The following is a 24,318-nucleotide window of genomic DNA, read 5'->3' as shown; positions in this document are numbered from 1 at the left end:
GGAAGAGGGCAACTGGACAAAGCTGGTTGCCAGGAAGACTCTAGCATTTGCGGTGCTTTTTCTGCCTCAGCTTGCAAAGGCACAGCATAAGCCTGCTAACCCTGCTAACTTGGCAAAGAGGCACCTTTTACCATGGTGATTCTCTTTATTTAGCAGGGGGAGAGTAACTGGCCCTATCCACCCCCAGCACAGTACTTCCAGTGACTGTTGCTGGTGTGTGTCTTAAGTTTCTTTTTAGAATGTGAGCCCTTTGGGGACAGGGAGCCATCTTATTTGTTTGTTAATTCTCTTTGTAAACCGCCCTGAGCCATTTTTGGAAGGGCGGTATAGAAATTGAATTATTATTATTATTATTAGCAAGCAGCAGCAGCAGCAGAAGAAAGACACAGGCCGCATTTGCATGTAACGTGAAACTGTAGGTTGACAAACCCACAGTTTCAATTTGAAACTGTTATACCATCACAGACGTTCGTCCAACTGCAATTTGGCAGCCTCTGGCTTCAGGTCAAGGTGACCCATCCCCGCTCTTGGCCTCCAAGGCTGTATCCCAGGCAGCTGTGTGCCACTCGCATCACCAGTCTGAGGGCAGGGAGTCAGGGCACCGTCCAGGCAGCAGCCATTGGCCAGAATTCCAAAGGGGGCATACCGATCACTCTCGGTTTGCTCTGGCTTTGCCAGTCAACTTTCTCAGGCCAATGACAGTTTAACCCCTCCCTCATTGTATTGCCAGCTATGTAACCTCAATAAAATTGCAGCAGAATATGAGATCGTGCACTAATTACTTGTCAACAGAGGGGCACATACGTACGTGTGTGTGTGTGTGTGTGTGTGTGTGTGTGTGTGTGGTAGAAGTTGTCTGGGTGGGGGTGCTCTATTATTCAAACCTCCGTACATCTTGCTGAATGAGGACAGCATTGGGGTGGGAGACCTGGGGGAGAGCCGCTTGCCAGTCTCCTCTCCATAGTAGCCAAATAACTCAGATTCCCTAATGTACAGCTTTGCATGAAAGAAAAGCCAATGGCACATGGGATGTTGGCGTGGGAAGGAAGGGGCCTTGGAGGTCTCCAGCCCTCTGCTCAGTGCAGGAGACTGGAACTGAAGGGCCAGGCATGCAAACGGATCATGTGTGCTCAGAATATGAAAGTTGGCCAAAGTGAGTATTCATCTGCATGACAGTAGTAGGGTGTGGAAGGAAGGGGGTCTCCTGCTGGGACTTCTAGCAGCCAGTCCTAGGTGCTACCCACCTCTTAATCCTTTCGCCAGCTGGCAGATTGGTCTCCGGCCAGGGAGGGGTGGGTGGGGGTACAGGGCATTCTCTCGGCTGCAGTGCTGGGCTGAGCACCATCAGCAAATGTAGGCTCATTCAGGGTGACCCCCCCCGGGAGAACACCCCCCCCATCCTGTTTAAAACCTCTGAGCAGAAGCTGGCTGGTTAGCTCAGTTGTTTAGGGTGTTGGTGCTAAAAACACAAAAGGCTTTTAGCAGGCCGAGTTGCGGGGAGAGGGCTGTAGTTCAACGGTAGAGCTTCTGCTTAGCATGCAGCAGGACTGAGCTTCAGCCCCTGGAATCCCCAGGGAGGGAGGGAGGGAGGGAGAAGCCATTGTGGGACCCTGGGGAGCCTCTATCAGGTAGTCGGTGCTGAGATGGAAGGACCAATGGTCTGAGTCCATGTAAGGCAGCTTCCTAGGTAGTATTATTGAGTATTCGCTTTTGGTATCCAGCCACCAGCCCAGCTCTCTCGCTGCATCTTCTGCCTCTGGCCCTTCATCAGCTTGCTGTTCCTCAGCCATGCCTCTGGCCTCATTGTCCGCATCTGATACCCACCCTAGGCTGATCCTCTGCTCTTTGCCTCCTGGCACCCCACGGGACCCCCCCCCCGGCCTGTCTGGGTGCTCGGCCAAGATGGGGCAAGAACTGTGAGCAGGATCCTGTTCAGGATCCAGATGTTGTACTCAACCTCTGGGGAACCTAGCCACACATAAGTCATGGCTCTGCCTTCTGGGGATTTTGGAGCTCTCTCCGAGGTGGCCAGAGCAATCTGGTGGGAGATTAGAGAGTCCATGGTCGCCTTTCTCCATGCTTTGGTCGAGTCCACACAGTTGTTTGAATCTAGGTTTAATTTGGGTTATTGTCATGCGTGTGATTGTGTGAATCCACTCCAAGGCAAACATCTCAGCTTCAGCTCGGGCCATAATCCATCTTGGCACAGGTTCCCGCAATCAACCTAATGTTGGTAACCCACATTAAACCTAGGTTTGGATGCCGGTGTGCATCAGGCCTTTCTTTATTGCTGCTTGTCCTAGTTCTCTTTTAATTGCTTTTTCTATCAGGGGATTGGAAGGGGAGGAGCCATTGGCTACCAAAGGGGAATAGAGCAGGGACCATTGGCTACCAAAGGAGAGATCAGATAAGCAGCAATAAAGAATGGATGGGAAAAGGTGACCAGGGGCACTACAATACCGTCCAGCAATCACTGCCTCTCTCCAAGGAAGTTTTCAGATTTATCAATGGGCAAAGCTAGCTTGCATGTGTCTGCTCAGGGGATACAGTTAGCTGCTAAGGAAGAACCTGGATTGATGATTGACTCTGCTAAGGGACATCCTGGGAAGAAGCCTAGAGCCCGGTTCAGAAATTTATGCAGTGCAAATGTGTGGATGTCTGTACACGAATACTGGTGTTTGTGTGAATGACTGTACCTGTGTTCATGTTAAAAGTGAACCTGGATAAGGGCCCTTCAAATGCAGGTTACAGATAAGAAATGTACTTCTGTACCTGTGTTCAGCATCGCTTGTGAATGACTGTACCTGTGTACACACTGTGTACACATACACACTGTACACTGAAACAACAAACCAGCTGGGATAAGTTAGGCATCGGGGCCAGCGAAGCGCCGACGGAGACAGTGTTGTTGACTGCATACTCTAATGTGAGCCTCTGCTCATTTCTGTTGGAAAACACAGCCCCAAATAGGAAGGGTGCACAGGCACAACTCAAATAACCCTCAGGGTTGCTTTTGCGTTTTTAATCCAGGAAGGCCACTCTGCACCTTCAGCTGTGGAAAAGCATTTTTGTTGCATCTTAAGCACACTGGCTGATGTACAGCAAGGTTGTCCCAGTGGGGCAAGAGAACAGCCTAATAGGATTTCCAAACTAACTGCACTGGTGCAGTGGGGAAGCAGAGGGCTGCACAGCCTTCGGGGACATATTTTCAGGTGGCACTGTGCAGTTGCCTGTGGTTGGGTTTTTTTAAAAACCGCTTTCAATTTAAACTATGGTTTGAGTTCCAACTTGGATTGCTTCTCCTCCACTTATGGATATAACCATGATTAGCCAAATTGGGTGTGATGTCATTTTGTTTTCTAGAAAGAGAAGCATTGTTAGCCAGTGAAAATAGCTTCAGCCATGAGCACTATCTAGCAGTCATCACTTGCATGGTTTCCATGATCCTGATACCTGGAGAATGCTAAGTTAGTCAGTCATTGATGGCTGTAAACATTAGTGCTAATGAGGAGGCTGCAGCTCAAATTTGGGTGGGATTCTGCTGGGGTGGGCAACTGGGGCACTCTCTCTCGCTCTGATATTGATGGCCTTTGGCGTATGGGGCCGGGGCAGCTCTGATGGTGGGGGCACGGGGGGGGGGCTGAGGATCTCTCTTTCTAGCACCCTCTCCAGTGAAACAAAAGGCTGAGAGCAGCAGCATCATAGAAGAAGCAACAAGGATGTCGATCGAGCACCATCACGGACCAGATACAGGCTCGGACTGGCCCATAAGCCAACAGGGCATATTCCCGGTGTGCCCTACCCGTGCGGTGTCCCTGCGCCCCAACTCTCACCCTTAATTACCTATTCTTCTCAAAATCTGGCGCCCTCCCCACATACATTCTGGCGCCCTGTCAGTGTCCCCAGTCTGGTCCTGACAAAATCTGGCACAAACACTCCAAGGGAGACGAGAAGAAAAGAGGAAGAAACGACTGGATGCTAACAAAAGTGGCAACTTTATAAATATTATATAACAAAACAGGACAGAATGGAGTAGGCAAAAAAACTTTCCATCTTGGCCAATCTGTTGGAAAGTCAAAAATTCCTACTCGGCCCCCAACAGGACGACCAGCAAAGCCCATTCTGCCCCTGGGAGGGAGGGGGGAGGGAGGGAAGCCCAGGGTGAGACAGAATAAGGGGATGATAAACAAAATTTGGGGGAGTCCCAGCCAGTCCCCAACCCTCCTCCCCCCACTTCTTGAAAGCATGCTGATCTTGTTTCTTCTTCTGGGGCGGATCGACTGATCCCTCCAGGCGCCCAGCAGCAACACATGCCTGCAAGAAGCACAAAGCAGCGTCAGTGGGGTTGCCCTGCTCCTCTTCCCTTTCCGCTCCGGCAGCCCAGCAAGCAGGGATCGGGCAGGGGGGTGGGGGTTGATGGGGGGAGGGCAAGCCAGAGAATTCTGCTTGACCTTGGGCTCCCCACTGTGCAGCAAGGGACGGTGTCATGGCCACACCTCCCGCCCCGATCCGAAGAGGATCTTCTGCTCACTCCCCCCTGCTTGCTGGAGCAAGAGGGGCTCCTTGCTTGCCCAGAGCAGATGGAAGGGAACAGGGGTGATTGAGGAAGCGGGAGGTAGAGGCATCCTCAGCAAGGCCGGCCAATGCAGGGGGAGCCTCGCTGGGCCAGTCTGGACGTTGCAGTCTGTGGGGTAGCCCATCTCAGGAGGAGACTTAGGGGCCGTGCTGACTCTGGGCCCCAAAGATGTTCTCTAATGGGGGGGGGGGGGCTTCCAAGCATGACCTCTGGGAAGCAGCGTGTGAGCATGTGGTTGGCATGATGCACGTGATGAGATCAGCGTAAGGAGGGCCGTGGGCCAAAAAGCTCTTCCAGCATCCCTGCCGCAAGGACTCATTGCCCAGCCAAGTGGGCGCAGAGGGGGAGGGCGGTCAATTTCTGCTTCCCCTCCCTCCTCTCCTTTCCACCCGCAGGGATGTGCTCATGAGGGCTGGCTGACCCACAGGAACACATCCCAGCAGGAGGAGAGGCGAGGAGGGGAGAGAGGAGGACATGGCTCCCCTCTGCTCCTCCATGCCCAACCAGCGGTGCCACAATGGGCCATCACAGCAGGGACTCTGGAGGCCCCCTGGGGACCTGCAGCCCTCCTCCAGCCGACCGGCAGCTCTGCATCACAACTGCCAAAGACCCCCACTGACAAAATGCTCACACGGCTCACTCCCGGGATGGACAGACACACCGGGATGGACAGACACACCGGCCGTCCAGCCTGGCCCAAGCACCCTCCCTCTGCTTTGGCAGACCTGGTGGCTGATGCCTCCCTTGCCCACTCCCCTCTGGGGTGGAGAATGAGGAGCCCCTTTTGTGTAACAGGGAGGGGAGGGGATGCGCCCCAGACTTGGGGAGGACTGGGAGGGGAGGCCTGCTGCTGGATACCTCATCACGTGCTACACAGCACAGAGCTGGAGGGAGAGGAGGATTCTCTGGCCTGCCAGAGGGAGGGAGGGAGAGGAGGATTCTCAGGCAGCACCAGGGGGCACTACTGGGGCTGCAGGGGGCCCCCAGAGTCTCCCAGGCTCTGCTGCTGCACCGGTTTCAGAGGAAGGAGGAGGGAGCAGAGGGGGGAGTGAGGCGTGGCTGCGGGAGTGGTGGTGGGGAGGAGCACACCCTTGGCAGGGGAGGGGGCGGATGCCTGGATGGTGCTTCTCCTGACACAGGAAGCCAGGCCGCTGGGGAAGGGGAGAAAGGTGGAAGGAGGAGGGGGCGCTCCCTGGCCAGCTGGTGGGAATGGAGGGAGGTCTGCCGCCCCAGCCCTCTCCCTAACCATCGGGGCCCCTTCAAGTGAAGCCCTGCCTTGGTCTGCTCACCAGTCGGTCAGGTGGAGAGATCACTGTACTCTGGCGGGTGTCTCTTCTTCTTACAGCCTGCCCACAAGCGCCGAACAGCAGCCCGCAACCCGTGCCGGGAGTGGAGGGAAAAGGCCTTCTTCACGATCTTCTCTGTCTTGCAGGTAACTCTCCCGACCTCGGGGTCATGGTCGCCAAGCAAGCTCTCCAGCGCTGGAAGGATGAAGGAGAAACTTCAGAAATTGCATGAAGAGATCACCCCACCCTTCGCCAAGCCCCACCATTTCCACACCAAGAGGGAGCAAGTCCTGACTCTTTCTCCCCTTCACACTGGGAAACTCTACTGCTGATCAGCCCTGAGGACGCAACCGGGACCTTTCATTTGAGGGGACAGGTGGCCCATTCCCGGTCTGTGGTCCCTAAACCTAGGCCTCTCCCCTCACAGAAACTGCCCCTTCCCACCCAGAAACCCGCACTTAGCAGCATGGAAGGTCTCTATGTTCCCTTCAGTGAGGATGCTGCCCTTTTTGTGGACCAGGTGACCTAAAAACAAGGGTGGAAGGAAATGGGACCACAGTTCAGGACCCTGCGCATGGACAGCTCACTTCCGATCATTCAGGAGTGGAAGTCCTCCCCTCTCTGCTCCCTCTGGGACTGACAGATTGAGCCATTCCTCCAGGGACTCTTATGTCATCTTGGGAGGAAATTAAGTCAAGACTCCTAGCTAACACTCACTGGGCCAGTCCGCCTGGGGAGGGAACAGCTCCTGCCCCTCCACACCCTTCTGGCAGTGTCCTCAAAGAGAGTGAACCTTTGCCCACCAAGACGACCCACTAAGGGAGACCCAAAAGTCTTGTTTCGCTTACCGATCAGCAGGGCAGCCGTTCTCCTCACTGAAGGCTGCTCGCTGCGGAAGAAGCCCAGGATATTGTTGGCCTCCATCTCCACTGCGTCCTCTGTGCCGAGCTGCCGAATCTGGGATCAAGAGCAAAGACAAATCCTGAGTGAGCAAAGCATCACCCAAAGGTCCTTGAGCCATTTGAGCCGAGGGACGGACAGGGAGGGGCTGCCCTCCACAAGACGCTTGGCGATCTTGTGGAGCAGCTCCTGCAGGCTGTAAGAGTCCTGCGCCAGCAGCTTGCCCTCCAGGTGCCATAGGAAGGCTTCCGCCAGGAGGCTTAGATTGTCCTTTGCAGCCTGCCAAAAGAAAGACCGGAATGGGAGTGAAAAAGCCTCCCAAGGGATTCCAAGAAACCTCTTAGGGGGCTTCAAGGAGTAGGGGAGATTTTGGACTTTGGTGGCCTCTCATTGGCTGAAGCACAGCCGAGGACAGCCAGATTCAAGAGGGGAAGCTTTTCCCCATCCCAGGAAAGAAGGGCCCTGGATGAACTCTTGGAAGAGAAAGTGGAAGGGGGTGGAGAGGTCCATTCCCTGAAAGGTTTCAGAGAGGCCTGGATGGGCCGAGCCACAGCGGGACAGCTCATTGATTCACCACCCCGTGAGGCTAACTCTGGGGCCTGCCACTGGGCGGCTGGACTTGGGGAAGCCTAAACACCTTTGTAGAGGAGGCAGGAAGAAGTGGGCTCTCACCTGTGAAAGCCCACCTCCAGGTCCTCATCCTCCACATGCATCAGCACTGCGATGAGGGTCGTGATGTTTTCTTCTGTACCCTCATGATGGTGGTGGCGGTGCTGCAGGAGATCCAGATAGGTCTTCATGGCTGCCCTTCGGATCTTAGCCTCTTCCTACAAAAAACAGGGGTCGTCATTGGTAGGGTGGAATTCCTCACCTCCATCACCATGAAGTAGAGCTTACGTGGGTCTCAAGGGGGTGTCCGGTTTCCCTTCTCCAACCCAGTCAGAATATACAGGTTGGCCGGCCCTCATAGAGCCGGGGCGGAGGGCTGGCGTGCAAGTACTCACGTGGTGGAAGAGAGGGCGGCACAGGGCAGCCAGGACAGCATTCACTGTGGCCTGATGTTCTGATGGGCAGTGCCTCAGCCACTCCATGAAGGCCAGGACCCCCAAAGTGGCTTCCAGACTGGAGGTCCTGAGCCCTCCCAGGATCCCGGCACTAAAATCCTGGGGTTTCTTTGCCTAGGGTGAAAAAAGGTGGATCCTTGGAGTTCTTTCAAACACATGCTAGTCCACCCCCTGCTAAACAGACCACAGGCCTCTCGGGGGGCTGATGCTGCTTGGCCTCCATCCACTGCCTTGGGGAGGAGATCACTCAAGCCATCCCAGAGGCACAAAGAGGGGGGAGAAGGCGGCATTGGAGCATGTGGGGAATCAGGGCTCCCACTGAGAGATGCATTTCTGTGTCTTCCCTTAAGGATTTCTCCTGTGGCAAGGGTTCCACAGGCTAAATCCACCCAACTGGAGAAATCTCCCCATCACACCTGGGGATGCCTAGGAGCACCAGCCTCAGGCAGGGCTCCCCAAAGAGAGGAGTTTCCATGCCCAGAGATGCTCCCGGGGTCGTGGGTCTGGGTCACTCACTGCCTTCAGCTTTCCATAAATTTGGAGAAGTCCCCTTTCACTCAGGTAGCGGATGTTCTGGCTGGGGTGGACTAGCCACGCTACCAGGAGCATCCAAGTCTTCTCCAAGGCGCCGAAGTCTTTGTCTTTCAGGAGTAGCTAAAAGAGGGAAAGGAGGAAAACATCCATCAGCCCCTGGGGCCAGACCCTCCTCTCAGGGAAGCCCACACTGAAGAACACGCTTCTCACCTCCACAAAGAAGGCCACCTCTGCGAGGGAAAGCTGTTCTGGATCTTTGTCCAGGCTGAAGAGGGAAGCCAGGTATTCCTTCAGCCTGGCCACTGTGGAGGATGGTGTCTGTAGGAGAGCCCTGCAACACACCAAAGGATCCTGCTGAGTCCTGGGTGGAAGGCCCGGAAAGAGCAGACCTGACCCAAACCACCCCAGCCCCCAGGCCTCCTGAGAAATCTCCTATTCACTCCTACTTACCTCACCAAGAGGGCCACACCCTGGAGGCAGCTTTGCGGAGAGCACAGGGATTCCCAGCAGGTCTTCTCTTGGGTCACCTGTGCCACCCTCTCCAGCAGGGTCCGGACAATCTGCGAGGTCTCCCTGCAGAGAAGAGAAGGTTGCTGTCACCAAAGTGTGTGTCTCCTTGCGGGGTGGCGTAGTGTCAAGGGTGGAGGGACTGTGTTGGACCATGGGAGGGAGACCACAGGGGTGAAGTGACTTTCCCCACAACTGGTTTTTTAACACTGCAGACGCATTTTAAGGCTATCTGCAGATCCAAGAGGGCTGCAAATTCTGGGGTCTCCTCTGTGTAGCTGAGGGAGGGGACCACCGTGCCAGAGTCACCCCAACAGGCCAGAAAGGCTCCTCACCCATCAGAGTGGGACATGGGACAAATGACCCTAGCCTGTCCTCCCAGAGTGCTGGAAGGAGGACTTGCTGGCCTCGCTTTCCCCAGCGCCATGACTTACTCAGGAGGCAAGTCTTGGCTCTCCCAGTTCCTCACTCCCTCGGTGGTGTTCTGCAGGCTGGTGAGGATCTTGTTCACCAGGCCCACCAGGAGTTCGGGGAACCTCTCCTCCACCTCACTGGCATACTCCACACACCGGATGACGTCCCCGATCTTCTTTGTTGCTCTCCCCTGAGGAGAAGGGGAGGGCCAGGCCTCAGCACACAGTCCGAGGGACAGTTATGGGTCAGGAGAATCCCCGGGGCCAGGCCAGTGCCATGGGTGTCTGCACGCACATCTGGGCCTGGAGGGTGCTGCCTCTGGCTCAGGGTGCATGAGGTCAACTGCAAGGGAAAGACATCTACAAGAGGGAAGGGCAAGTCCCCGCCTCCCGTGAGAACAGTGACTGCCATCCAAGCCGCCATTCTGTGTAGTGCAGGAAAGGAGGGGCGGAGGGGTGGAGGGAAGTCACCCTTGGTTTCTGCCCCTTACCTCTCCCAGATGGACTGAGGAGAACCAGTCTGGGGCCAGCTGTCCTCTTCCTTCTTCTTCACCGTCGATGTTCCTGAGAGAGGAGAGAGAAAAGCTGCTCAAAGATCTGTCCTGTTGGAGATGGCAGCCAGCTGGAGAAGAACATGAGCACCCAAAGAGATGCTAAGCAAGGATCTCGCCTCCCTTGGGAGGTGGATGGCAGAGGAACTTCATCAGGCCAGAGATCTCCCAGGTCCAGCCTTTCGTTCCCCACTGAGAAGCCCTGGGAAGTGTTCAGAGAGAGCATCGAGACAGGAGCCCTCCCCTGCTCCTTCTCCCCAACACCCGGTCATGCCAGCAGCATGGGTGTCTCGGAGCTCCCTCTGCTAACAGCCAGCAACAGACTTGCTGGTGTCTGTCTTGCACCTGCTGCCAATCGGCTTCCTTGGGTGAACTCCCCCTCCAGAGTTCTCAGAGGGCAAGCAGGAGGAAACATCCCTCTGTGGGGCTCAGACATGGGGGAGCTGCCCCTGTCCCCTGCAGCCTTCTGCTGGCTATGCTAAAAGCCCCCCCCCCGCTCCCTACTGGCTCCTAAGGCCCTTCAGCTGAGAGGAGGGTACCTACCTGGCCGAACTGGGGGCCGGTGGAGAGTCCCACACCTCGTCCTCAATGCTGCTCACGTCATACATGGTGTCATCCTCATCCGTAGAGGAGCACTGGGGAGGAGAGAGAAGAGAAATGGGATTGTTCCAGGGCTTGCATTGACCTTGCGAGGCTTCTGAGAGGAACCAAGCCCAAGGGACGCGTTGAGTCCAGGCAGCACCCTGTTCCTGCTGAGTAGGGCTTGACCACACTTTCCAGAGGAGCAGGTGGTTTGGGGTCATCCATCGTGCTGTAACGGGCGTTGAGGGTTCCAATGAACGGATGACCCTCTAAAATGGGGCTGCACAACTTCGGCCCTCTAGCCATTGTTGGACTACAACTCCCATCATCCCCAGCCACAGTGGCCCATAGTCAGGGATTATGGGAGTTGTAGGCCAACATCTGCAGGAGGGCCAAGGTTGTGCAGCCGTGCTCTAAAATAAGACGTGTCTCTTAGAACAAAGGCATTTGGCATCTCTGCCCAGAAGAGCCTTCCACCGCATTTTCAACCCCTTCCCAGTGCCCCAACGGGAGCCCTGCATTTTCTTCCCACCCTACTCATCCAAATCCCTCCCACCCTGCAGCATCTATAACTGGAACTGTTCCAGGTTCTGTCTCCTATTGGGGAACAGGGGACACACATACACACACACAACCCAGAGCCCATTCACGTGAAAAAATGGATGAGCATTCCTGACCTCTGCCAAGGACGAGTCTTCTACCATGTCAGTGTGCAGCAGCCTCTTTATTAGCCACTTCTTTGGCTTCGGGACTCTGAGAGAAGAAAGGAGAGACAGGGCATAAGAACATCCATGCATGCCAAGAGCCCTGTGGATCAGGTGAAAGACATGTGTAGCCCAACACCCAACAGTGGACAGCCAGACGCCTATTTAGTTGGTTGTGAACCACTTGAGACCTGGTTATATGTGGCATCAAAATGTGTTTATTCACACACACACACACACACACACACACACACACACACACACACACACCCTGCAGATTCTGAAGTTCCTTGGCTATCATGGGTAATAGTCTTCAATTGGCTTCTCCTCCATGAACATGTCTAATCATTTGCTGAACCTAGTGGCCATTAGCCCATCCTGTGGTTGTGAATTCTGTCGCTTTCAATATGTGATGTGTGGGGTGAGAGGGAGAAAATGCATTCTCTGGGCTCTGTGCTGCACCAAATGCTAGTCTACTCCTTGTGTTGAGCTCCTGTCCTCGTGCAGTGAGGGGGGCAGGAAAATATCCCTCCAAGGTGTTCAGGCCTTTCAGAAATGCTCATCTCCCCCTGCAGGCTTCTTTTGGCTAAACTAAGACGCCCCCACCCCAGGCTCCCAGGGAAGGTGATCTGCCTCTATGATCCCAGGAGCTGCCCTTCAGCTGAGAAAGGTACCTGGGTGAACTGGTGTCACAGTCCCCTTCCGACCCCTCGTCCTCCACGCTGGCTTGCGGAGTCTCGGCCCCTGGGAAGGAAGACTCTGTGAAGGAGAGAGGAGGGAGAAATGGCTGCTCTGGCCCTCGCGTTGAGCTTTCCAGGCTTCGGCAGGGAAAAGGCCAGCCTGGCACCTCCCAGCGGTCATCACCAGGTGAGCTGAATACAGGAAGTGGGTCAGAAGTGGACATTTTATGTCCCAGAAGAGCTACAGGGGAGGTCAATTCTGCACCACAGCACGACCATTTCAGAGGTTTAAGCAAACTATTGTCAGAAGGTGGCCACCCACCCTGCAGCTTCTAAAACTAGAGCCATTCCACATTCTCTCTACTCCTGGGCAACATGGGGGACCCACACGCCCAACCCTCAGTCCTTCCAAGTGAGGGACTGGATGTTGATGCTTTCTGACCTCTCCAAGGAATGGCTCTTCATCAGCAGCAGTGTTGTGCTGCCTCCTCTGCACGGTGCTTGGCCTCTGGACGCTAAGAAAAGAAAGAAAGAAGACACGTGAGATCAGAACACCAGTGCTTAGAAAGAGCTCTGCTTGATGAGAAGAATGAGACATGCAGCCCAGCACCCTGTTTCCAGGAGTGGACAGCCAGATGCCTGCAGGAAGCCCACAGGCTGGGCATGGAGATACCTGCCCCCTTGTGGAAAGAGGAGGAGAAAACAACTCTCCAAGATGCTCAGAGCTTTTTCCCACCCCCGGCTTCTTACTAAACTAACCACCTCCCCCGGCCCCAGGATGGGCTCTTAAGGAAAGTCTTCTGCTTCCATGAGCTCTGGATCTGCCCCTCCAGCTGAGAAAAGAGTACCTCTGGGAACTGATGAAACTCTCCACATCCAGCTCCTGATCCCTTGTTTTGACCTCTGGGATCTCGGCCTCTTCGATGTCGGCACCCTGCAAATGAGAGAAAAAGGAGAGCAATGCGTGAAGTTGTGCTCACTCTGATCTCCCTAGGGCCTTGGGGTTTAGGTTTTCTCCCTTCATTTTCTTTGAATTCATGTTTATTTCTTTAGATTATTTTGATTTTTAAATAAAAAAGTCTTATAAAAAGAAAGAAAGAATGTGCTCTAACATTAACTGTTATTGGGAGTGCCAGGGCACAGCCACCACATGCTTGTGGCCATTTTGTTTCATGGTATGCCCAACAATGAACCTCCACTGTGATATGAGTTTTGCTGTGGTCAACAAAATGGCCACCAGCCTTCAAAATGGCCACCAGCCTTCAAAATGGCCACCAGCCTTCAAAATGTTTGACCCCGAGAGTCTTCTTCATGCAAGCCCATCATGTCCTCTGCTCTCCTACTCCCAGATTAGCTCACTCTTTCCAAAGGGAGAGACAAGGTGGGCCCCTGAGTCTGGTGCAAGGGCCATCCCTCCTGCTGTGGAGACTCTGGGCTGCTGTTTTTACCTGAGGGGATGATTATTGTCTCTCAAGAAATGCCTCTTCAGTCAAGAGACATTGAGTCTCTCTGCCAGGAAGACCCTCTCATCTCCTGATCCATGTCAGGGTCTCGGGTTCCCTTTCTGGATCCGTCCCAACTTCTGTCTGCTGCAGGCGGAGATGCAATCTCCCCTCACTCCTCAACCATCCCATCCACAAAAGTGACAGGAATTGTGTCCTTACCTCACAAGACCATTCAGTGGCAATGGTCTGCAGGAACCACCCATCATCCTCAACCGTGAAGACACTGCAGGAAGAAATACAATGGCATGAGTACCTCAGAAAAGCCTTGCTGGATCAGACCAAAGATGCATCTAGCCCAGCACAATAGGGGACAGCCGAATGCCTCCAGGAAGTTGTCCCCTGTGACCTTAAAGCTAGTGGACATCACCACCACATCTTGTAGGACTGAATTCTTCTACAAAATATATGAAGACATCATTTTTGTAGGTCCCGCACCTCTTGCCAGTCAGCTGCACTGGATCCATCCCAGATCCAGGCCGGCTGTGGGACAGAAAATCTTCCCTACACAACATTTCAAGAAGAAACTCTACCTCCTCTGGGAACTGCTGGCAACTGCTTCATCCAGGATCCCGTTCCCACTGTTGACATGCTGGATCCTGGAGCTGTCCAAGAATGACTTCTGTGAAGGAGAGAGGAATGGGTGCTCTGACGCCCACTTGATCTTTCCAGGGCGCCTGGGAGCCAAATGTCACACCTCCTTCAAGTTCAAAGGTTCCTTAACAGATGTGCTTAAAGCAGGAAGTGGCTCCTTTGCACCTCAAAACGGTGCTGGGGACGCTCCCCCCCAGATTTGGGCCCCTGCAGTTGCGTTGCTGACTAAAATAGACACTTCCTGTTCTCATATTACTTTTCTTGATGATGCATCTAAGCTACTATTTGGAGTCTTGCAATATATATCTATATATCTATATCTATCTCATTTAAACTTGATTTTTAAAATTTTTTGTCTTTATATTTTCTTTTCATTCAGCTGATTTTGCATGTGTGTGTGTGTGTGTGTGTGTTTATTTTAGTCTATTTTTACACTAATTGGTTTTGGTTTCTCTTTCCCCACAACAAAAAGAGTGAATCCTTCTTGAAGTGCCGGGTATGAATGGAAGCTCCAGCGCGTGGGACCTTTCTTAACGAACAAGGCACTGCCCTGCCAGAATGTTGTGGGTCGCAGAATGGAGGGCAATGCCTTTTGGGAAGAGATGGCTGTCCCTTAGGTCTCCGATAGAGATTTATCGGCCTTGAGTGGGACCCCAGGTACACCACAAGAAGCCATTCCTAAAACAAATGTCAGCGAATGGGACCCACAAACTGAACATACTTTCATGGCCATTTATTTCATGGGTGCCATTGTGTCAGAGCGAATGGAAACAAATATGAATGGTATCCATTTCCATTCATTCAAAAAATAAATGCATGTGATTCTCAAAGTGTAACTGGGCTCAGAGAGGAACCAAACCCAAAAATCTACTGAACCCCAGAGATCAGGCTCCCCCCACCCCCCATTCCTGGGGAGTTGGGTGAGATCATAGGTATTAGACCATTTGGAGTCACAGGATCCCGAATGAGAGTCAGGCCTCTTGCTGTAAGGCACTCTGTGGTTTCACATTCAGGGGAGGTGCTTTTAAATCAGAGAAACCTAGCTAAGTTTGTCTCTTTGCTGGGAAGAGCTACTGGCCATCTGATGTAGCCTTGTGTTTTGAGGGCCCTTCTGATGCTCAACTACATGCTAAGCGAAGCCGGAAAGGGGGTGATGTGGAGCTGAGAAGTGGCAGAGGGGAAGGAGTGCCTAATCTGCCCCAAGGAAGACTTTCCCACTCTAGTTCCCCTCCAGACTGCTCCCTTTCTGGACATATTTTGTGCTTGGTAGTCCAGAAGAAAATCAAAGTCTGGAACCCTGGGGGGAGGGAGTGATTTGGGGCAGGAGAGCGGAATGAAGAAGCGAGGGGTGGAAGACAGCTAGATACACCCCTCTTCCCTCTCAGCACTTCCCATCCCTAAATTTCCCATGCTACTTCCTCCATAGGGAGGGGCTTCCACCTTTGCATGAGTAACTTGTAGTTGAGCCCCGATCGTCACTCATCCCACCCACCCAATTCACTGCTACTACCACTGCAGATTTCGATGCCTATGGCTTTTCAAGACAAGTTCTCAAAACGTTCCTCCAACCTGCTCAGACTGGGTCTCCCACACTCCCTCTAGACTCTCTTCAAATGGGGTCTCTCCCACCCTCTCCCAGCCCTGCCATGTACAGACTGGATTTCCATCCCTTACCAGTGACCATTTGCTGGTTTCGGTCACGGAGCGCTCTTCATTAATCTCCTGTGGCTGGAAGTCACTGAGAGGAGAAAAAAGACAAAAGACACAAGTGAGTGAGTGTGTTGAAGGAACCCCGAGTACCCAGTTTCCAACAATGGACAGCCGGATGCCTCATGGCAGGGCGTGGAGGCAAGAACCCTCCCCCTCCCTGCAACATTAATGGACTTTTAAATTAAATTTAATTTAATTTATATATCACCTAGTGTAAAAACCTCTAAAACATCTCAGCTTCCCTGGTTGGGGTTTGGAGAGTGGCTGCTGATCAGAGTAGACCACCATGAACCGAGTAGAGCAATAGTCTGACTCAGCATCACCTGTTCCGTGGGGCTGCCACGACCTCCTCCTCTGCCCCCCAGAGGGGCTACCACTGCTCCCCATCCCAACTGCTCCCTTTCCCCTGCTACCACTCAAGGAGGCACCAGGGGATCCAGCCCTGAAGAAGCAGCCAGCCACACCCTGGCTCCAGTCTCCCGCTCTGAGTGGCTGCAGGGCTCACCTGGAATCAAGCCCATGGGGGCTCTCAGCCCCCCAGTCCTAGCAGAGCAGACTAGGGGACCCATCCCCCCCACCCCACCCATCCTCATTTGAAACCCTAGAGAGCTCAATGTGCATGAGAACCCTCCCTCGCCTCCTGTGCCTGAACCCCTGGAGCCTCCCCCAAAGCCCAGGTAGTTCAGACTGATGGGCTTTGGAGATCCCTTTGCCTGCCCTTGCTGTCATTACTTTCTATCTTGTGCTTCTTGTGAACAGGGACCTCTTTTGGGGGGGCAGCTTATGAAACCCTGGCAGGGGCCATGTTTCTTGAAAGGATCCCAAGTGGTCTTCAAATCCATGGTGCCATAAATCAAGACTGGGCCCGGATAACCCAGGAAGAGCAGGAGAACGTACCTGAGTGGAGCCACAGGAGTAGCCCCGTCAAGGCTGCTCACGCCGCGTAGTAAGGGGCATCCTTCTCCCATGTCCTGTCCAGGAGAGAGGAGAGCAGGAGTGAAGATGGGCTGGGCCAGTTTGTTCAGACACACCAGGGTCAGCCCAAAGGGACCAGGAGGGACTCACTTCCTAGATTTCTCACCATGACCCAAACCGCTTTGAGAACTTTGGTGGTCTCCCCCACCCCATTGATCCTGTTTTAGGCAGGGTGGTGATCACTCCCTCTGATCCCCTTGCCAGAGGTGGCCACATTCAGCACTCCCTGGTGGCCCCAAATGGACAACATTTGGCGTGAGCAGCAGGAGAGACCGCAACGCCCTCCTGTCACCAGTCAAGTCCAGAGGCTCCAAGGGCATCAGCGGAACCTCCATCCCCATCAGGATCCATCGGAACCCCAGCGCCATGGCAACCAGGTAAACATACCCAGCCCTGGGATACAGCTTAGCAACTGCCACTTTCTGAATCTAAGCAAGGACTTCAGCTACTACGCATATTTATATACCACTCTCCAACCAAAATACTCAAAGCAGATTACACAGAGAAATAAACCAATAACACCTGAATAAGATGATGTCCTGTCCCCAAAGGGCTCTCAATCCAAAAAGAAACATCAAGCAGATGGCAGCAACACCACAGGAGGGATGCTGTGCTGGGGCTGGAGAGGGCCAGTTGCACCCCCCCCCGCTCAATAGGAGAGTATCACCACTTTGAAAGGTGCCAACTCTCTAACTAATCCTGCTCCTGTGACTTCTGAAGGGGGAAGCTGCCGGGAACTCAGAGAGGCCAGGAGTCCTTCCCCTGCTCTCTGCAGGTGGCTCCATTCTGTGCTTCCTCGCTGGAAGAGGTCCTGGAGGAGGGAGGGGGCTGACGGTGCGCTGACCCATTGATGAGGGGCCGGTGCTCCATGAAGACCCTGTGAAGATGGACTGGGCCAGTTCATTCATGCCCACATGGGTCAGCCCAAAGGGGCCAAGAGGGACTTCCTAAATGTCTCCACCTTGACCCAAATCTGACCCCTGGGGGTCACCTGCCACCACATTAACCTGTTTGGGGCAGGGTGGTGGACACTCACTCTGGACTCCTTGCCTGAGGCCATGTTCTGCGCTCTCTCATGGCCAAAATTGGACGGAAATTTGCCGTGAGCAGCAGGAGAGGCCAGAAAGTCTTCCTGCCAACGGTTGAGTCCAGACAGTTTGAAGGCAGCAGCGGAACCTCCAGCCCCATCAGGATCCGTTGGAACCCCAGCGCCATGGCGACCGGTAAACACTCCCGGCCGGGGACACACCCCCCCCCAGCAACTGCCATATTTGGATCTAAACAAGGATGGCGGAATTCCCAGGCCCAGTGGTGGGCACGAGGCACCAACAGGCAGGGTTGCCAACTCTCTACCTGCTCCTGCTCCTGTGACTTCAGCAGACGCCTGACATGCAGAGCTTAAGCTAGTGAAGCAGTTTCCCATCTCTTTAGGCTAGGAATGGCTTCACCTGCTCAAGCTTTTGCTCAGAGCAAAGGAGTCAGGCTACATCAAGAGGGGGCAATTCCCATCCTCCACATAACTGCCACTTGGCAGAACTGGCCCTTTCTATCCTCCCTCCATCTCCCACCCCACCCCCAGTGCAGAATTCTCAGGGCCTAGTGGTGGGCATGGGGCACAAGCAGGCAGGGTTGCCAACTCTCTAACCAATCCTGCTCCTGTTCCTTTAGAAGATACCTGGTTACAGAAATTAAATTGCCAAAGGTTTTCCCATATCTGCATTTCTATGACAGCAAAAGCTTCAGCTGCTTAATTTTTGAATGTCAAGACATTTTTAAAGGCACAGGAGCCAGGCAGTAAAAAAGGTTGGCAACCCTTCAGACTGGGATCCAGACTGAAGTCTGTTCCTGAGCACACATGGCTGGGTGACAACAGGGCCGTGCCTTTCCTCCAAGGGGCAGGAGGAATGTTCCAAACATTTGGACCCCCAGATCTTCAGAGAAGTAAAGGGAGACGTCTCCACCACACAGGTGTTATGGTGCCTGAAGGAGAGGCTGCTAATAAATTTGGATAATAGAGTTTCTGAGGAGCAGAAAACTTGGCAGGTGGGGGTGTTTGTAAAAGGGGGTCCAGGCCAGGAATCTCCTTCTTTCTGGATCATAGCAGGGCTGCACTCCTAAGGCCATTGTGGCCAGTAAGCCAGGCGCAGCAGATGGCCAGTCAAGTCTCACGTCCTGCTAGATGTTTCACAAGTCTACTGGCTTGGTGCCATGACACCTTCAGGCCCCTGGGAGGAAAGAAGCAGAAATTGTGTCAGGCACATTTCAGGGCAATCACACTCAGACACATGCACACAAACGGATGGTGCTACTATGTTGTCATTCTATGAATCCATACTTCTGTGGCTTGTCACACAACAAGGAGCCTCTGGAACTCACCGATACAGCACACAATAGACCCGTCCATCCCCACAGCAATGGTGCCTTGCAGAGCAATCCATTCTGTTTCTTTATTTATTGTTAAATTTCTATACCTCTTTTCATTAAAACCATCTGAAGGTGGGTCACACAAAAGTTAACACAAGACTACAAAAATCACACAATTAAAATATCATTTGTTTGTTTATTATTTTAATTATTTAACATATTCCTATACCACCCAAAACTTGCATCTCTGGGTGGTTTACAATTAAAATAATATAAACATTAAAATAATTAACATTCAAATAATTTAAAACCCAACATTAAAAGTATTAAAACTATACAGCTAATTAAAAGCCTGGGTGAACAAATATGTCTTCAGTGCCTTTTAAAAAGTTGCCAGAGATGGGGAGGCAAGAATATCAGCAAAAATATAAAAATACAGATCTGATTAAAAGATTTAAAAACAAGCATAATATAACCATCAAAGATGCAAAGCAACAGCAATAGAAACAGAGACTATTCCCACGATTGCAGAAAATCGGTCTGCGAGCCTGGTGGTTCTTGAGCGGGTAACAGTATTATCAATTTTGTTACTACCCATTTTTTTACCTCAAGACCACCAGTTGCTGCAGCATATGTAGATTTGGAGAGGGGATGCACTGGATGCACTAAAAATATTTTAAGCTAGTATCCATTCTGGATGATATGCATTTTGGATTATATACATGGGTCATAGGCAAAACGGGGGGGGGGCAGGCAGGGCATGTGCCCCAGGTGCCACTGAGGTGGGGGCACCACGCCAGTTCCTGCCACCCGCACCCCATTGCCCACCTGCCCAGCCCCAGGGCCCCTCAGCCACTTGCCTTCAGCTCCGGCCTAGGATCAGCGAGGCCTAGGATCGGAGCAGCCTGCAAACTGCAGAGCTCTTCACTCCCCGCCTCTCAGCTGATCGGCGGGTGGGAGGGGCTTCCAAAGAGGCTTCCGAATAGGCCTCCCTGAAGCCTGAACTCAGCAGGCCCCAGCAAGCCAAGAAGGAGGCTGGCAGAGCTCCCTGCAGTAGACCAGACCATCCAGCACAGCTTTTGCAGGTAGGCTGTGAATTCCTTTTTGTGGTTACCCCCGTATATAGGGATCTGCTTGCCATAGGGCTTTGATATGGGTGGTGGGGCGAGAATGAGAAGTCTCTGAATATTTAATTTAAAACAGACTGAAAAATGTGCTGGCTTTAAAAACAAAAACTATCTAAGGCCTATAAGCGTCTTGTTTCATGTCAGAAAATTACAAACACTTCTGGAACAAATGTTTATTCATTCATTCATTTATAAATGCACTTATGTTCAAGTTGTTTTGCAACCCAGAGGGTCTGAGTGAGAACTGTGAAGCATGTGTTGTGCTTTTATTTTATTTTATTTTTCTTGTGTGTGAACTGCTCTCCAATAACTTGCAGGGACTTCAGGGTCAATCTGGCCAACATGTGAATGCAGCACCTCCATTCCAGAGGAGATGTGTGTTAAAGCGCTTTAAAAGCCTCGTGTGAAAAACCTCCTGGAATCAAAATTTACTGAATTTGTTCAGAATTCTGAGAAAACAAACATAGGCTCACCCTGCATGGTTGAAAGTCTCCTTTGCTAATCTGCAGCGAGGGGGCCATTTTAATAATTAGCGTTGCTAGTGTGTTCTAGGCATTAAAAGTAGCACAAATATATAGTACTCAATGTATATCACTATATACTGTGAAGTGTGCATGTGTGTATTCAGTGAAATGTATTTCCAGGCAGCATACTTATTTTGAAATATCAGACTTAAATCCTTGGGGGCCTGGGGTGTGTGGAGGCCCTGCACTTTGAGGGGCTGGGGGCCCATTTTAAAATCTCATCTTGGCCCATTCCAACCTTGCTATGCCCCTGGTGGTCACTACACATGTGTTTCTGCACAACACCTGCACAGAAGAAACTTCCATGTAGAAAATGTGTCTCTTGTAAATTGACCCTGAATTTTCCATCCATGACTGGGATATTTGAGAGTTAGAGTCAACAATAATAAAAGAACAGCACACTGCTTGTGACAGGAAGGGGCAAATTACAATGATTTCTTAGTCTGGCAGGGGCTGGTTTTGGCCCTGGCAGAACTTGGCTGTCTGCTCCTGTTGCAAATGCCTCTGTCTAGTGTGGCAAACTAATGTATCCTTCTCCCTCTTGGTGTCAAAGTAAGCACTGGTGTGGTGAATGCACATATACCCCATCATGAGCCAACAGTCATCATAAGACAAAGTCTGGCAGGAATCATTCACTGGTTTATAGACACCCCCCCCACCACCACCACCTTCTTCTTCCCCTATTTTGCTAGTGGCTATTTGGGCAGGTGATCCTCTAGGACAAAGTCATGTTTTTTTAAAAAAGAATGAGAGGAGACAGAGAAGATGACACTTGGAATCCTCGCATAACTCCCGACTGTTGTTCTAAGTCTTTTACAGAGATGGCTCGTGTTTTCAGGTTTTGATCAACAACCATGTCTAGATGGTACAGTGTTCCTTTTAACAAGGATTTCCAGATATTGTTGACTACAAGTCCCATCATTCCTGTCTGGACAGGGGCGCAATTTCAGTGCTTACCCTAGGCGCTAGTTTCCCTAGTTATGCCTCTGGGAAGGATCCAGCTAGAGTTAAGCACAATGAAAGCCTGTTGCTTTCAATGGGAGAGTTGAGTCTGTGCATTGAAATATTGGAGCTTACAAGAGTTTAACGTTTGCCCGTTTAACTTGGCAAAGAGGCACCTTTTTAACGTGGTGATTCTCTTTGATTGAGCAGGGGGAGAGTAACTGGCCCTGTCCACCCCCAGCACAGGACCTCCAGTGACTGTTGCTGGTGTCTGTCTCATGTTTTGTTTTTGTTTTTTATTGTGAGCCCTTTGGGGAGTGGGAGCCCTTTTATTTATTTATTATTTCTCTATGTAAATCGCTTTGGAAGCTTTTGTTGATAAGTAGTATATAAATATTTGTCATTGTTGTTTATGTTTAACTTTGGCTGGATCTAGCCCATAATTTGTGCATTTTTTGATAATACTTTTTCATAAATATAGTTTATCTTTATGTCTTCATAAAGGTGGGGAGAGGGCAAACTAGTAAGCTCCCTTGAGTTGGCAAAAAGAGAGAGAGAAAGCTTCCAGCACTGAACAGCAGCCTTCTGTTTTTGCAAAGAATGCCTTACCCTAACATTTTCTGTCATTGTGTTTGTTGGAGTCTGGGGCCAAAAGTCTCCTTGGAACAGCTGAGCCATGCAAAACAATAGTAAAAATCATTGTCATGGTGATGTGTGAAATTTCCTCAAAGTTCTAGGTGGTGGCAGAATGTGGGGTGGGGTAGTGGGGGGAGAGGGAAGGGGGTGGCACCTGAGGTTTCTTGCTGGAGCAAAGGGATCCCCACACTGGAATGGAACTTGCAGATGTCCCCTCATTCCTGAGACTGAAGTTGTAAAAACAGGGTTCCACTGAGAGAAAGTGAAGACAAGATGATGAGAGAGTCATTTGATTCTTTATTTTTATTTATTTATATTTATATTTATTATTTTAATTGCAAATAATTCTGCAAAAAAAGGTGTTGCAGGGATTCTCAGCCTTGAGTCCCCAGATGTTGTTGTACTACAACTCCCCTCATCCCCAGCCATGATGGGAGTTTATGGGAGGAGAGCTGGTTTTGTGGTAGAAAGCATGCATTGTTCCCTTGAAGACTACATGTGAATACTGTAAGATACTCCCCTTAGGGGATGGGGCCGCTCTGAGAAGAGCATCTGCGTCCTTGTATGCAGAAGGTTCCAAGTTCCCTCCTTGGCATCTCCAGGTAGGAGTGAGGGAGACTCCTGCCTGCAACCTTGAAGAAGCCACTGCCAGTCTGTGTAGACAATACTGCACTAGATGGACCAGTGGTTTGACTCAGCAGAAGGCAGCTGCCTATGTTCCTGTGATGGCCAAAGGCTAACATGGCTGGGGATGATGGGCACTGTAGTTCAACAACACCTGGGGACCCAAGGCTGAGCACCCCTGTGAGTCTGTCCCAAAAGGCAAAGCCCCATAATAGCAGCTCAAGCATGAGGGGGGCTGGGCTGGGCTGGGCTGGGCAGGGTGGCCTTCTTGCGAGAGGAGGAGCAGGTGGGGCAGCTCGTTTCTGGATGCATGCACAGACCCCCTGCTTGGCTACAAGGCTCCTGGTCTGGGGTGGTTTGTGGTGGAGGGTCAACATGTCTCCAGTTGTGCAGCTGGGCCTTGTGCTCAGCATTGGTCATTGGGCCATGTGGGGTGGGATCTGCCTGGTCTAAGGGTGCAGCAGGCATGGCTGGTACTGCAGGTTCTTCCATCACAGGTTGTGGCTGGCCAAGATCCTCTCTCTCTGGTGATGCTGCAGGGAAGGGGCATGGAGAGGGAGAACAGTATAAAGATTTTGGTGAAATCCTGTGCAATTACCTTCCTAGGTGTGCTGTCAGGTCAGGGAGATGCCCCTCGTCCCCGGCACAGGGTGCGCCCCATCACCACATGACAACCCCTCCCCCAAGAGCAGCAAGAACGCAGAATGTAGAAATGGGAGGGGACATGCCGTTCTCCAAGTCTGTGTTGACAGACAGCCATGGGAGCTCGAGGTCACACCCCATGGGGGGGGGCAGGCATGCATTGCCAGGAGAGGTGGGAGCCTGTGCTGCCCCCCATCATCTACTGTTGCATGGCAGCATGCGTCTCCAGACTCCCATTTCCCTCAATTCACCTTCTGCTATCCCCCAGCACCATCCATCCCAGACCATGCTTGGTGGAGGGCAGGTAATGCACCCCACATGTGCACCCCTTCATTCCACTATGGTGCCACATGGCACTGCCTCACTACCCCCAGATTGTAGGGGATGGCATGCAGGGACCACAAATTGGACAAGGATGGGTCCTCCATGGCTCCTGGCATCCCTTGAGGTTTCATCAGCCCTTAGCCCACCTGTCTGCCATTGGGTAGCAGCAGGTGCATGTAAGCAGCCAGGAATGATAGGGCTTGTGGAAACCTCAATGGCCCTGCAGAGTGGTGGGCATGAGGGTTGACAGGGCACCACAGTTGTTGCCACTAGACCACTAGGCTGGGCAGAAGAGGATGCAGTCCTGAAAGAAGGGGTTGTGTGCTGTCACCCCAGACCCAGGTGCGGCCAGAGATCCCCATGGCAAGAGGAGGAAAAGTGGTCATGGCTGCATGGGGCACTGTGGATGTGGCCTCTGTTCACATGGGGGCAGGTACGGTGGAGGCAGTGGCCAGTGGTGCTGTGCGGTGGTTGTGGCAACCGATTGTTGAGCAGGCCTGTGTACCCCTGCATGGCTGTAAGGCAGATATCTGGCTAGTCCTTGGCCTACTCCCTGG

The 24,318-nt window shown here is 52.2% G+C and overlaps 1 protein-coding gene and 2 long non-coding RNA genes across 4 annotated transcripts in view; 1 reads left to right on the top strand and 2 right to left on the bottom strand.

The window, feature by feature from the left end:
* Positions 1–3,976: 3,976 nt before the first annotated feature.
* On the bottom strand, positions 3,977–6,060 carry LOC128352186 (uncharacterized). The gene is made up of 2 exons (XR_008320251.1): positions 5,866–6,060; positions 3,977–4,314 (listed from the first exon to the last, which is right to left on the bottom strand). It is a non-coding gene; the product is annotated as an uncharacterized LOC128352186 (long non-coding RNA).
* A 262-nt stretch (positions 6,061–6,322) lies between these two features.
* On the bottom strand, positions 6,323–16,571 carry LOC128350515 (uncharacterized). Its single transcript, XM_053308934.1, has 15 exons — positions 16,501–16,571; positions 15,568–15,631; positions 13,833–13,921; positions 11,792–11,989; positions 11,091–11,166; positions 10,375–10,466; positions 9,772–9,844; positions 9,302–9,471; positions 8,811–8,933; positions 8,571–8,691; positions 8,343–8,480; positions 7,767–7,940; positions 7,435–7,589; positions 6,711–6,819; positions 6,323–6,387 (listed from the first exon to the last, which is right to left on the bottom strand). Exons 1-14 carry the CDS (start codon positions 16,569–16,571, stop codon positions 6,735–6,737), a joined length of 1,629 nt encoding a protein of 542 aa, XP_053164909.1. The 3' UTR covers positions 6,323–6,387; positions 6,711–6,734.
* Positions 16,572–19,712: 3,141 nt separating this feature from the next.
* Positions 19,713–24,318, top strand: part of LOC128349213 (uncharacterized) — a 54,840-nt gene continuing 50,234 nt past the window's right edge. For both annotated transcript variants that reach the window (XR_008318619.1, XR_008318620.1), the window contains exon 1: positions 19,713–20,027. This is a non-coding gene — a long non-coding RNA (uncharacterized LOC128349213). The remainder of the gene's footprint in view (positions 20,028–24,318) is intronic.

This window comes from Hemicordylus capensis, chromosome 3 (genome assembly GCF_027244095.1).
Source record: "Hemicordylus capensis ecotype Gifberg chromosome 3, rHemCap1.1.pri, whole genome shotgun sequence".
Lineage (NCBI taxonomy): Eukaryota > Metazoa > Chordata > Lepidosauria > Squamata > Cordylidae > Hemicordylus > Hemicordylus capensis.
The sequence above is the reverse complement of the archived record's forward strand: the minus strand, read 5'-3'. Positions and strand labels throughout refer to the sequence as shown.